Raw genomic sequence first — 15,324 nt, 5'->3', positions numbered from 1 at the left:
TGTGCCTTTTCCTAGTAAATCCTCTAATAACTTTGGCAACTCCTACAACAATACTCATGGAAATTACAATAGATTACCCTCGGATCTAGAGAGTAACATCAAAGAGTTCATCAACTCTCAAAAGATTTTCAATGCATCCATAGAGGAAAAACTACTCAAAATTGACGATTTGGCTAAGAGCATGGATAGAATTTCTTGTGATGTTGATGCTTTGAAAGTTAGATGTGCTCCTCCCAAAATCAACATGGATGAAACTTTGAAAGCTATGCGTGTTTCCATGTTTGAGAGCCAAGAAAGAACCGCCCAAATTTGTGCTAGACATGAATGGATTAAAAGGGCGTGTTCTCGTGATGAGAATCACGAAGATCTTAAAGTGCTTGGTGTGACTCCCACTGAATCTTTGTTTTCTTGTGTCAAACCTAATGATTATGCGGCTGGATATGAATCCACTTTGGTTGAAAAGTGCCCCAATGATTCGGAGTCCATCTATCTTGATGCTAAAAGCATTAAAAGTGGAGTAGAAAACGTTAAAACTTTGAGTAGTAATTAAATTGCTACCGTGGATTTCAAGGAATTCAATTATGATAGTTGCTCCTTGATTGAATGCATTTCTTTGATGCAATCCATGTTAAACTCTCCACACGCTTATAGCCAAAACAAAGCCAAAATCTCTTGAAGAGAAACTTGAATTGGAAGTCTCTATCCCTAGGAAGCTTCATGATGAGTGGGAACCTACCATCAAAATCAAAATCAAAAACTATGAGTGCAATGCTTTGTGTGATTTGGGTGCTAGTGTTTCTGCGACTCCAAAGTCTTTATGTGATGTTCTGGGTTTTAATGAGATTTAAGAGTGTTCTCTTAATTTGCATCTTGCTGATTCTACTGTCAAGAAACCCATGGGAAGGATCAATGATGTTCTTATTATTGCAAATAGGAACTATGTACGTGTGGATTTCATTGTGCTTGACATTGATTGCAATCCTACATGCCCTATTATTCTTGGTAGACCTTTCCTAAGGACTATCGGTGTTATCATCGATATGAAGGAAGGGAATATTAGATTTCAATTTCCTTTAAGGAAGGGCATGGAACACTTTCCTAGAAATAAAATAAGATTGCCTTATGAATCCATGATGAGGCCACTTATGGTTTGAGCACCAAAGACGACGATACGTGATTCTATCGCTTCTATGCCTAGCTAAGGGCGTTAAACAATAGCGCTTGTTGGGAGGCAACCCAATGAATTTATCTTTTTATTTCTGTTTTGTTGCTTCCACACTTTCATAATTCTGTTGCGATTGTGTTTTTTGTGTTTCTTTTTTTGTTTCAGCCAAGCAAAGCCTTTATGACTAGTCTTGGTAATGGTTGTTTGATCCTGCTGGAAAAAGACAGAAACTTTTCGCTCACGAGATGATTTTTAATTTTTATTCAGAAAAAGCTTTTGAGTTGATTCTTTTTGCTGCTGATTTATATGCTTTTTTCCCAGGACTTCGTAATTGTTCAGATTTTTTGAGGTACCAGAAGTATACGAAGTATACAGATTGCTACAGACTCGTCTGTTTTTGACAGATTCTGTTTTTGTTGAGTTGGTTGCTTGTTTTGATGAAACTATGGTTAGTATCGGGGGGTACTATCCATGGAAAAGTGAAAATACAGTATCCCATCACCAATATAGATAGAATTCAAGTTTTCTACAGTACCAAAAGAAGTGGTAGTTTGTTTTCTTGTACTAATGTTATCACAAGTTTCTGTTTAAGTTTTGTGTTGTGAAGTTTTCAAGTTTTGGGTGATGTTCTCATGGAAAACGAGATAAGGAGTGGAAAGAGATCAAGCTTGGAGATGCCCAAGGCATCCCAAGCCAAATTCAAGGATGCCAAAAAGCCTAAGCTTGGGGATGCCCCGGGAAGGCATCCCCTCTTTCGTCTTCAATCCATCGGTAACATTACTAGGAGCTATATTTTTATTCACCACATGATATGTGTTTTGCTTGGAGCGTCTTGTATCATAGGAGTCTTTTCTTTTTGTTGTGTCACAATCATCCTTTCTTCACACCATTTCTTTTGAGAGAGAGAGACATGCACTCATCGTGATTTTGCTAGAATGCTCATAGTGCTTCACTTATATCTTTTGAGCTAGATACTTTTGCTCTAGTGCTTCACTTATATCTTTTGAGCTAGATACTTTTTCTCTAGTGCTTCACTTATATCTTTTAGAGCACGGCGGTGCGTGATTTGGTAGTTGGCTTATGATATGAAAGTAGTCCCAAATGTGATAGGTACCCAAAAGAGGATGCAAAAACCTCCATCTTCATGTGCATTGAGTAGAAAGAGAAGTTTCGATTCCTCTCAATTAGTTTTGAGACGTGGATTCGGTAATATTGAGAGTTATGTTAGTAGGGTGTTATGAAACTAGAGATACTTGTGTTGAAGTTAGTGATTCTCGTAGCATGCACGTATGGTGAACCGCTATGTTAGGAAGTCGGAGCATAATTGATCTACTGATTGTCATCCTTTGTGTTGAGGTCAGGATCGCGCGATGGTTTACACCTACCAACCCTTCCCCTCAGAGTAGACGTTTAGCACTTTGTTTCGATTACTAATAAAAACTTTCGCAATAAGTATGTGAGTTCTTCATGACTAATGTGAGCCCATGGTATAGATGCATTTTCAGCTTCCACCATTGCTAGCCTCTCTAGTGCCGCGCAATTCTCGCCGGTGCACAAACCCACCAAATTCCTTCCTCAAAACAGCCACCATACCTACCTACTATGGCATTTTCGTAGCCATTCCGAGATATATTGCCATGCAACTCCCACCATTCCGTCTCACGACTTGTGTCATCACTCTCATATTGCCATTGCATGATCGTAAGATAGCTAGCGAGATGTTTCAACGTCATACGCCATGCTAGATCGTTGCACATCCCGGTACAGTGCCGGAGGCATTTCCTATGGAGTCATCATCATTGTGATCTTTGAACTGTGAGTAAATAAAAGTGTGATGATCATCATTATTAGAGCATTTTCCCATGTGAGGAAATAAAAAAAAGAGGCCAAAGATCCCAAAAAGAAAAAAAAAGAAAAAAAAGAGGCCTAAGAGCCCAAGTAAAAAAAAGAGAAAAGAGAGAAGGGACAATGCTACTATCTTTTTCCACACTTGTGCTTCATGTTAGCACCATGTTCTTCATGATTGAGAGCTTCTTGCTTTGTCACTACCATATGATAGTGGGAATCTTCGTTTTATAACTTGGCTTGTATATTCCAATGATGGGCTTACTCAAAATTGTCCTAGGTCTTCGTGAGCAAGCAAGTTGGATGCATACCCACTAGTTTTCCTCTTGAGCTTTCACATACTTATAGCTCTAGTGCATATCTTGTATGGCAATCCCTACTCATTCACATTGATATCTATTAATGGCCATCTCCATATCCTATTAATACGCCGAGTCAATGTGACCATCTCCTCCTTTTTGTCTCACAACCACCACCACACTCTATTCCACCTATAGTGCTATATCCATGGCTCGCGCTCATGTATTGTGTGATAGTTATAAAAGGTTTGAGAAAGTAAGAGTGCGAAAGCAATTACTTGGCCAATTCCGGGGTTGTACATGATTTACATTAGTTCAGTGAGGATGATGGAGCATAGCCAGACTATATGATTTTGTAGGGATAACTTTCTTTGTCCTTGTTATTTTGAAAGTTCATGATTACTTTGCTAGTTTGCTTGAAGTATTACTCTTTTCATGTCAATAGCAAGCTATTGTTTTGAATCTTACAGATCTGAACATTCATGCACGTGAAAGAAGTTGCAAAGGACAACTATGCTAGGTAGCATTCCACATAAAAACTTCATTCTTTATCACTTCCGTACTCGAGGACGAGCAAGAGTTAAGCTTGGGGGTGCTTGATACGTTTCGACGTCTCTGTAATTTTTGATGGTTTCATGCTATTATCTTGTCAAACTTTGGATGTTTTGCATGCCTTTTATATATTTTCTGGGACTAACTTATTAACTCAGTGCCAAGTGCCAGTTCCTGTTTTTTCCATGTTTTTGACCCCTTTTAGAGGAGATTTTGAAACAGAGTCCAAACGGAAGAAAATTCCCGAAAAGATTTTTTCGGAACGGAAGAAAATCGGGGAGCTTGGGAGCCAAGGCAAGGAAGCCCCAGGGGTCCCACAAGCCCCCACCCCGCGACTAGGGGGCGCGCCATCCAGGCCTGTGGTCCCCCTGGACGTCCCCTGACCTAGGTCTTTCGCCTATATAGTCCCATAAATTTGAGAAAAAACCAGGAGATCATCGAAATCACTTTTCCGCCGCCGCAAGCTTCTGTCTCCGCATGATCGCATCTGGGGCACGTTCTGGTGCCCTGCAGGGGGGATTCATACATGGAGGGCTTCTCCATCAACACCATGACCTCTCTGATGATGCGTGAGTAGTTCACCATCGACCTACGGGTCCATAGCTAGTAACTAGATGGCTTCTTCTCTCTCTTAGATCTTCAATACAAAGTTCTCCATGATCGTCATGGAGATCTATCCGATGTAATCTTCTTTTGCGGTGTGTTTGTCGAGATCCGATGAATTGTGGATTTATGATCATATTGTCTATGAATCTTATTTGAGTTTCTTCTCATCTCTCTTATGCATGATTTCATATCCTTGTAATTCTCTTCGAGTTGTGGGTTTTGTTTGGCCAACTAGATCTATGATTCTTGCAATGGGAGAAGTGCTTGGTTTTGGGTTCATACCGTGCGGTGACCTCACCCAGTGACAGAAGGGGTAGCGAGGCACGCATCGTGTTGTTTCCATCAAGGGTAAAAAGATCGGGTTTTCATCATTGGTTTGAGATTATCCCTCTACATCATGTCAACTTGCTTAAAGCGTTACTCTGTTCGTGATGAACTCAATACACTAGATGCATGCTCGATAGCGGTCGATGTGTGGAGTAATAGTAGTAGATGCAGAAAGTATCGGTCTACTTGTCTCGGAGGTGATGCCTATATGTATGATCATTCCCTTAGATATCGTCATGACTTTGCGCAGTTCTATCAATTGCTCGACAGTAATTCGTTCACCCACCGTGATACTTGCTATTTTGAGAGAAGCCTCTAGTGAACACTATGGCCCCAAGGGTCTACTCCACACCATATTTTCAGCCTTACACTTTTTACTTCGTTGCACTTTCCGCCTTCACATCTCACTTTGCAAACAATCTTGAAGGGATTGACAACCCCTTTTAAGCGTTGGGTGCAAGCTTGTTTGTGTTTGCGCAGGTACTCTAGACTTGATGAGAACCTCCTTCTGGATTGATATCTTGGTTCCCAAACTGAGGGAAATACTTACTACACCTGTGATGCATCACCCTTTCCTCTTGAAGGGAAAAACCAACGCAACCCAGCCTCTGTCAACGTGTCAATTTCTGGCGCTGTTGTGTGTGGGATAGCACGAACCCTTGTGCTAGAGGGGAGGGGTCGCTTATAAAGAGTGCGCTACCCCTCATCAAGGCCTCAGCATCTAAGGGCTCGATCAATATGAGTTAAAGATATATGTTACTGATAACGTATGCAAGTAATAAGTGCTATTAAGACCATTGCCTGAACGTATGTCCGTTGGCCTTCGTGGGGGTGACTTCTGGTCTTCTATGTCGACTGGAACGATTCCGAGTGGATGTAGGTCATCGAGCGGATGGGAATATATCCCGAGTGTTTGTGTACCGAGTGACTTTTTAGGTGACATGTCCATCCAGTCGGAACCTTCTGTGTGACCCTTGGACTAATAATTAGGTACCCTTGGGTAGGACATCCAGGTCAGGCATGTGACCCTACCCTAGGTACATATCCCCATCAGCGGCTGCACGCGCGCGGCCACTCTCGAGGAGTCGTTTTTCTTCCCGAACCGCCGGCAGGTATTAGCCTCATCGCCCCTCACCGCTCCCTCTCCCCACTCTCCCAACTATCACCGGTGGTGGCGGATCGAAGGAGAGCAAGAGGACCACCGAACTCCGTCACCGGCGAGCGGATCATCACCCGGCCCGCGGCAATGGCGGTAAGTACTTTTCTGTTCGTCATGCACTATTTTTTCGCGTTCGATCCGGCGGTAGATTTGATCCATGATGGAGAGGGGAATGGCGAATAAAGGTAGATAAGCATGGCACTTCATACTAGTTCATACGAGTTCGTACTAGTTCATGTAGACACTGGCTAACCGCGCCATTGAGGCGTACAGAGCGACGGGTCGAGTGGCTGGCCTTCATCTTCTTGTCCATCACCGTGCGGGGCGGCGGGGCATCGTCGTCCTCGACGGAGTCGAGGTCGATCTGCCAGTTACGATGGCCTGCCTCCGGCGCCCTCACTGGCATCTGCGCCGGTTCTTCCTCCTCCTTAGGCTCCCCACCAATGACCGCCGGCGGCACGATTGCCCTGTCCTAGTACACTGTAGCACGGTTGTCATTAGGAGCCCAGTAGTTCTAGTACTTGGACCACCTCTTCCTCTATTTTGCGTCGTCGGAGACGGCTTGATTCATGGCCCAACGAATGATATCGATTGCCATCGCGCCCTTCGCTGGGTTAGGAATCAGCATCTTGAACTCTTGTGCAGTGGCCATCATGAGCATTGCATCAGATTCCTTCCGCATGTCAGGCATGGAGCCGAAGTTCGAGCACACCTCCATGGTGTTCTCAAACTTGGTGCGGTCACCAGTCGACCACCCGAGGAAGAAGGCCCTCCAGCCAATACCCTAAGGGAAGGGGTTGGCGTTGGCGTTGGAGCTGGAGCTCATGGTGATGGAGAGGAGGAAGGTTGATAGTGAGAGAACAGAGGGGGTGGGTAAGTAGTGGTGGCAGGTTGAGTAAATATAGGAGAGATGGAGAGGAGGAAGAGTGACAGTCATGTTGTTTTAACTGCATGCTCTTCAATGAGCCATGAACGCTGTGGGTAACTGACTCCATGAATTGTGTGCAGACCGAGGACAGCAATGAGATGGGCACGGAGGTGCTCCCGGCCGTTGACGAGAAGGGCAAGGAGGTGGTTCATCCAATGCCCGAGGTGGTGATGTCGCCCACCGCCGAGGAAGAACCGAAGACGCCAACGGTTGGCGACGACGAGCGCATGGAGGATCCCCCCAGCAGCAAGCTCCGCAACTACGGCCACTACCATAAGGAGGGTGGCCCAACTCACTTCTGCAAGGTCATCCTTGCACCGAAGCTTGAGTCCATCCGCATGCCCCTGGACTTCACCAAGCACTTCGTCGCGGTGCCGACGGAGATCAAGCTGAAGAACAACATCGGCTGCTCCTGGAGGGTGACGGTCAAGCTGATGAACGGCAGGGTGACCCTGGATCAGGGCTGGGCCACCTTCGCCGCCGTTCATCAGGTCAATATCGGCTACATGGTGACGTTCAAGCTCCTAACTCCCGAGACCCTCAAGGTCATCATCTTCGACGACGATGTCATTGAGGTAGTCAACGAGTGTGGGAAGCACGACGAAGCCTTCGCCGCAAGGGACTAGGGCCGGGGCACCTCCTTCCTAAGTACCACCGAGTCTGCTTGAACTATGGTTTATGCGTTGAACTGTATGAACTATCGTTGTGAACTATGTTGTTAAGTATCTGAAGCTCCGTTTATGCTCTGCTCTGCTTATGATGTGTGATACATGGTTGTGCCGAAGTGTGCTAGTAACATCACCAACTAGCCAAAGAGGTTACCACACATCAGGTGTTGCATACAACCAAACACCTTGTTTTGGGTTTGTTCACTAACATGCACGCAACCGAACACCAACCAGCGTGGTTCAGCCCATGCAACCAAGAGGGCATGCAGACAACCAAACAACTTAGAGATGATGCATTTGAGACTGTTTTTGTTCAACCTGAGTTAAAAAAAGCTATGCAATGCAGCCAAACACGTCCATGATAAATGTAACCTGTCGTGCATGCATGATCGGCTGTAGAGATGCAAACATACAATTGTACAGCATTACCAAAAATGTGCATACATGGCAGCTAGCTCGATCGCGGCCCCTCGCCGAGATCCTTGCCGGCCAGTGCCGTCCTTGCGCCGGATCCGATCCGTCCGGGCCCTCTCCTCTCCTCTCGTTCTGGCCATGCACGCAGCAGCCAGCTCTGCGTCGCATGCCTTCATGCACGCGACCCTACGTACTGCGAGCTGCCCTCTCTGCTCACACCCCATCCCATCCGGATCTGGTACTGACCAGCACCAGCCGCGACGACATGCATGCGTACAATCCGGCCAGTCTCCAGCCTCTCTCTCTCTCTCTCTCTGAGTACCAGGTGCAGTGCAGAGATCTCGAGTCCTTGACCTCTTCCAGCTCTGTGCGAGATTCCATGCTACGTACATATCCACTGCGCCTGCATGCAGGCCTGCGTCACCACCCCATGCCCCCCGCCCGTCTGCCCAACCATCAAAAACATTCTATTGGATATTGCTCATGAGCCATAGGTACACAAATGTGTATGTATGTACTCCTATATATCTTCTCCAGCAATCCAACTGCAACCCACATATAATATATATGCGCACCACATTGCCTGGAGCAAGCTGGCTACATGCACAAGTAAGTAAGGGTTGGTTAACTAGTGGCAGCTGGACGTACGCATATGCATGTGCGTACGCTTTTTATAGGTGAGATTCCCTTGACCAAGTTCAAGCCGGCCTAACCTCGCGCAGTTGGCTGCATGTTTGTTAGTTGCGTCGCGCTTTCGCTAATTTGACTAATCACTCTAGATCTAGGCTAATCTGGACACAGTAAGAAAACTTGCAGGCCGGTGACATGATCAGCATGTGACCATCTCCTCTCCTCCGGCTATAAATAGCGGCCAATCGCAATGATATGGAACCAACCAAGCACTTGCTCACCCACTCATATCATTACTCATTACCCGCACTGAAAACCTTAGTACTGCTAGTGCTAGCTAGCTTGCTGTGTAGCTCGAGGAAGGCAAGCGGCTGGGTAGACAGAATCCAACGACTGCGAGCAATGGCGAAGCCGCAGCAGGAGGTGTACTTCGTGTTCATGAACTTCGACCCTGTCTACGAGCGACTAAGGGCCGATCGGTCCGTACAATTACAAATATATGTTTACTATGACGTAGCTATGTGTGTGATATACATTCCGTTTTGATCATGAATGCCTTGCATCTTGGATTGTTTGTTGGGTGCAGGTCGAAGCAGGGGTCGGCGACGCTGGACGCGTACCTGAGCCAGAAGCACGACAAGCTCCTCGCCAAGCTCCTCCAGCCCGACACCTACTGGAAGAAGTCCTCGCTCGCCATCGTCGACGGATTCGCCGTCGAGATCACCGACGCTCAGGTCACCGCCCGGCCTAACCTCACATCCATGAATGTACATGGATCCATCTTACATGGTTACCTGTACATGAATCTTCTCTTACACCCTGATGATGGCAGGCATACATGAACGACTCAGCTATATATATACTTATGCAGGCGAGCGTGCTGAGGTCGGCCAAGGAGGTGAGGGTGGTGGAGAAGAACCAGGAGCTTGCTTGACCAGCCAAACATCCAGGCGGTTATAAGCATGATCTTTTAGATGCTTTGGGCATTAGCCATAGCTATGGAAGCTTGGTTTACTATAAGCTAAGGCACGAGTACGTTGATCAGTTGCTACTAGTCAATTGCTTTTGCGGCGTAAGTGTATCGATCGGTGTGTGTTTTGTGTGATCTCCTATGGCTTTGTTGACTCTAATGTCAAGCTCAAGCTTAGCTCCTATCTTTATACTACGTAATAGTAGTACTTAATTAGCACTAGCGGCAGAAATATGGATATTCTTCATCGATCTTACTAGCTAGGGTCTACTGATATTCAGAGGATGACTTTGAAGATTGAACCCAGCTGCAATGTAATGGTGATTATAAATGAATGAACGGTTATCTGTGTAACGCAGTATATAATAAGCTCATGCATGTACTCTCTTTCGGTGTCCAACATGCATGGCAGTGTGTGTCTGACTTTTGGGTCTTGTTTCTATATGCGATATGTAACGCATGGGGTGGATGCATGCATGCTTTGGGTGCCTAATGTGAGTGGTTTAAGGTCTTGTGTTGACTTGTGAAAACTACAAGACAAGTCTCCAAGAGGCGGAGAAGGAAGAGGAAGCTTTTGTTCATGAGTGGAGTCGGCCTCTCGAACCGCTGGTCATGATATGATTCCTAATTGGTATCCTTGCGAGTTTCCGAGATGAGGAAACCTCATAAGATAACACAAATAAATGCACTGATTTGTGCGTGAGCCTGGTCCTGTGCATGCCGGGAGAGATTATCGATGCAGTGCGTGTCGAAGCATTTTCCTTCGAGTTTTCAGGCCCAGAGAACCGTAGGCAGAACAGAACCATGCACGCTTGTTCGACTGTACGTATGCGGATCATTTCCCGACACGTATCGCTCTGCCTGACAAAGCTGTCACCGGGCGGTGCACTGTAGGATCCACGGGAATAGCCAAAACATAGAAATTGAAAAATGGGTGTGTCTAAGCTCATCTTGATATGACATATTTATGTCATATCTAATTTCTGCGTGTGGCCTCCTTGTTTGGTTTTATACATTGTTGTGTTTATACTTGTGCTTTCCTGTGCAACGTCCTTGACTTTTTTGTACGGGTTGTATCCTCCTCTTCAGGGGCTGCGTCCGTTCTGAGCCGTCTTTAATATAGAGCGATGCACTTTACAATAATATGAATACAGGCAATTGACGACGCGCGGGAACGCGCGGGGGCAAGGGAGAAGTGGTTTGGGTGAGGTAGTGCGGTCAAACGAGGACGTGCTGCAATCGCCGTTTTCGGTATGGCCACAACCGGATTGACCACAACACGAGGAAAGGGGAGCTCCGTCGTGTTGACTGCACTACCTCATCGTTTTCGCGATTGCAGCTCCCCCTTTCCTCTCGTGTTGTGGTCAATCCAGTGCCACGTCGGTCGTCGATCGACGATCGATATTTGCCATCTCCCTCCCGCCCGACGGTGTCCGAGGGTCACGGATCCGGCGTCCTGCCACCAAGGCCCGTGGGCGCCTTGCCAACCGGACGTCAAGGCGACGATGGAGATGACCGATGACGGTTGTGAATCCACACAAGTTGTGGCCGATTTATCAGCCGATGGCCTCTCTCCTAGACGCCCGCGCCGAGCAACCAATCCAGAAAACCAGCCCCGCCTCCCTGCTACTCCTCCGCACAGACCCTCCAGCGGCTCAAGACCTAGTGGATCTCTACTCCTCAACGCCCCACATCGAGCGCTCCAATCCAGGAAAACAGCCCCGTCGCGTTGGCGCTCCCCATCTCCATGTGTCGTCCAAAGATGGTCCAGCTAGGTGCCGTCGGCAGCCGAGCGTGTGATGTCCATGGAAGAAAGTTCCTCCTTGAACTACAGGCATCCAAGATTGCCATACAAGATTTAATGGCTTTGATTTTAATTTAGAGTACAGTTTCCCCTTCTCAAGAAATTTCAACACTCAATGTATAGTGTATGTTAATTGTGATACATGTGCCATTTCAAGTAGTAATTCTGCTCAAAGTTTAGATTATACTTAAGTGTGAATTCTTCATATAAAAATTCATGTTTTTTGTTGCTACACAAGTCCATATAACCTGATTTATCGATATGCACTATCATTTGTAGAGGAAAGGCATGAGCCCGACTTTATAAATAAAGCCACCATGTAGAGTAACAAACAACATAACACCACGAGTTTCAACAGCCACCCAAGGCCAAACCAGAGGCAAAGAGTGAGATACATGGCACGCGGGCCAAACCCATGGCACGCAGGTCGGGCAAACAGTAAACTTCGAGAGAAAGGAAGAACAACAGCCAAGCCCTCAGCCACCCAGAGATTTAGACATCAAGCTCCTGCCGCGAAATGGAAGATGTTGAGGCCCGAATCTTAGATAGCAGCATGTCGAAGTAGTTTCCATCTTCAGGCTTAGTCAATAATCTCCCCGTCTGCGGGGACAAGCAAGCTTTAAATAAGCAATCAGCAGGTTTAGCAGGAAAGATATGTTCAATGGTAAACTTGTTCCTGGTAGTCCATAAGGCCCAACAGACCACCGCGAGCCCAATTCAGAACAAATGTTTTGTAACACTAAGCAGAGGGATGGCGAGGGTCCGAAGTTTAGAGAAAGACGTCGGAGCCCATGACACTTGCAACCAAGATCTAAAGCAACACCAGATCAATTTAGCCAAGACACAGTTGAAAAAAGTATGATTGGTATCCTCCAAATCATCACATAGGGCACAACGGTCCGAACCCGGGCCGTTGCGTTTCCGAATCTAATCAGCCGCCGGTAGGCATCCACCGAAAGCTTGCCACATGAAGATTCTAATCTTAGGAGCAACATGCGAACGATAAATCTGATATAACTTATTCCTAGGCTTTCCTCTAGTGTTGTGGTCAATCCGGTGCCACGTCGGTCGTCGATCGATATTTGCCATCTCCCTCCCGCCCAACGGTGACCGAGGGTCATGGATCCGGCGTCCTGCCACCAAGTCTCGTGGGCGCCTTGCCAGCCGGACGTCAAGGCAACGATGGAGACGACCAACAACAACTGTGAATCCAGACAAGTTGTGGCCGATTTATCATCCAGTGGCCTTTGCTCCTAGACGCCTGCGCCGAGCAACCGATCCAGAAAACCAGCCCCGCTTCCCTGCTACTCCTCCGCCCAGGCCCTCCAGCGGCTCAAGACCTAGTGGATCTCTGCTCCTCAATGCCCCACATCGAGCGCCCAATCTAGGAAAACAGCTCCGTCGCGTTGGCGCTACGCATCTCCATGCGTCGTCCAAAGATGGTCCAGCTGAGTGCTGCCCTGACGACCGAGCGTGTGATGTCTATGGAAGACAGCTCCTCCTTGAACTACAAGCATCCAAGATTGCCATACAAAATTTAATAGCTTTGACTTTAATTTAGAGTACATTTTCCCTTCTCAAGAAATTTCAACACTGAATATATAGTGCATGTTAATTGTGATACATGTGCCATTTCAAGTAGAAATTCTGCTCAAAGTTTAGATTATACATACTTAAGTGTGAATTCTTCATATAAGAATTCATGTTTTTTGTTTCTACACAAGTCCATATAACCTGATTTATCGATATGCACTATCATTTTTAGAGGAAAAGCATGAGCCCGACTTTATAAATAAAGCCACCAGGCACAGTAACAAACAACATAACGCCACGAGTTTCAACAGCCACCCAAGGCTAAACGAGAAGCAAAGAGTGAGATACATGGCACGCGGGCCAAACCCACGGTACGCAGGCCGGACAAACAGTAAACTCCGAGAGAAAGGAAGAACAACAGCCAAGCCCTAAGCCACCCAGAGATTTAGGCATCAAGCTCCTACCGCGAAATGGAAGATGTTGAGGCCCGAATCTTAGATAGCAGCAGATCGAAGTAGTTTATGTCTTCACGCTTAGTCAATAATATCCCCTGCTGCAGGAACAAGCAAGCTTTAAATAAGCAATCAGCGGGTTTAGCAGGAAAGATATGTTCAATGGTAAACTTGTTCCTGGTAGTCCACAAGGCCCAACAGACCGTCGCGAGCCCAATTCAGAACAAATGTCTCATAACACTAACCAGAGGGATGGCGAGGGTCTGGAGTTCAGAGAAGGACGTCGGAGCCCATGACACTTGCAACCAAGATCTAAAGCACCCCGAGATCAATTTAGCCAAGACACAATTGAAAAAAATATGATTGGTATCCTCCAAAGCATCAGACAGGGCACAACGGTACGAACCCGGGCCGTTGCGTTTCTGAATCTAATCAGCCGTCGGTAGGCGGGCCCTGAAAGCTTGCCACATGAAGATTTTAATCTTAGAAGGAACACGCGAACGCAAAATCTGATAGAACTTATTCGTAGGAGTACCCAACAATAACCTTGGAATGAAGGGACTTAACAGAGAAGCGGCGCGTAGCAGAGTGAGGCCAGACCACCAGTCCTCCGCCTCCGAGCGCGTGGGAAAAAGGGCAGCAAAACACTGCCATTGAATCAACTCTTCACGAGACAGTGCGCGACAGAAGGCCAAGTCCCAGTTATCACCCGCAAGCCCTGCGATGGAAATCTTAGGTTTAGGACAGAAAGAAAACAATGTGGGGAAGGCCACCGAGAGAGTAGAATCCCCACACCACCAGTCAAGCCAAAAAAAGGGTCGAGGCGCCATTACCCACCAAAATTTTGACATGGTCCTTGAAAAGAGGACGAACCTTAACTGAATCCTTCCACAACAGTGATCCCCCTAGGGGAGGCAAACATAGGATTAGAGGAGGGGAAGTATTTCACCTTGAGAATAGAGAACCAAAGGGAGTCTCGGCCCGAGGACATGATTTTCCACCACCACTTGATCATAAGGCATTTGTTCATCACCGCAGTATTAATGATGCCCAACCCTCCCAGGTTTTTGGGCCTACATATGATGTTCCATTTGACCAACTGATACTTACGGTTATTCTCCGCGGAGTTCCAATAAAAAGCACCTCCATGCTTATCGAAACCATCATGCGTACCCATAGAAAAAAGGTAGAAGCCCATAATGAACATGGGGAGGGAGGATAGACATGAATTAGTCAAGGCCACTTTTCCCGCGTTCGTATTATATCTACCCGTCCACGGCATCACCCTATTACCAACCTTGGTAACAATAGGCGCGAACTTCTCGGCACAAAGCTTATCCGTGGCAATCGGGAGACCCAAATATTTAAAAGGAAAGGAACCCAGACTACAATTAAGGAGGTGCACCACTCGTAAAGCCTCAACATCATCAACACCAGCGATAATGACCTTGCTCTTCGCAAAGTTTATTTTGAGCACCGACAAAGCTTCAAAGCAAAGCATGATGAACTTGAGATGAGCAAGGCAGTAATCATTAAGCTCCACCATGATAATGGTATCATCCGCTTATTGAAGATGGGTGACCCCGTGGGGGATGTGATGTGATATCACAAGAGAGATCTAACCAGAAGCGGTAGCCCTAGATAGAATACGCGAAAAAGCATCGACAATAAAATTAAAAAGGATCGAGGACGCAAGTCCCCTTGCCTCAAGCCCCTGCCATTGGCAAAAAAAGTACTAGTTTGACCATTGACCGAGATTGCTATGTGAACACCTGAAACAAACTCCATAATCCGATGTACATAAGCCCCATCAAAACCTTTGGCGAGCAAAACTTGTCTAAGGAAAGGCCAATTGACCGAGTCATAATATTTCTCGAAGTCCAGCTTTAGGATCACCGCTTTTGCATTGCATGACTTAAGATCATGAATAATCTCATGAAGGCAGAGAATCCCATCAAGGATAAATCTTCCT

The 15,324-nt window shown here is 46.5% G+C and overlaps 1 protein-coding gene across 2 annotated transcripts; it reads left to right on the top strand.

Moving 5' to 3' along the window:
• Positions 1–8,864: 8,864 nt before the first annotated feature.
• On the top strand, positions 8,865–9,924 carry LOC123439650. Of its 2 annotated transcripts, none has more exons than XM_045116340.1 (3): positions 8,865–9,072; positions 9,180–9,327; positions 9,465–9,924. In XM_045116340.1, exons 1-3 carry the CDS (start codon positions 8,996–8,998, stop codon positions 9,525–9,527), a joined length of 288 nt encoding a protein of 95 aa, XP_044972275.1. In that variant the 5' UTR covers positions 8,865–8,995; the 3' UTR covers positions 9,528–9,924. The 2 variants fall into 2 exon arrangements, with proteins under 2 accessions (XP_044972275.1, XP_044972274.1); XM_045116339.1 differs by having other exon boundaries at positions 9,426–9,924.
• Positions 9,925–15,324: the final 5,400 nt, after the last annotated feature.

The sequence above is a fragment of the Hordeum vulgare genome, chromosome 3H, assembly GCF_904849725.1.
Source record: "Hordeum vulgare subsp. vulgare chromosome 3H, MorexV3_pseudomolecules_assembly, whole genome shotgun sequence".
NCBI lineage: Eukaryota > Viridiplantae > Streptophyta > Magnoliopsida > Poales > Poaceae > Hordeum > Hordeum vulgare.
Note: the sequence above shows the minus strand (reverse complement) of the source record. Positions and strands in the feature narration are given on the sequence as shown.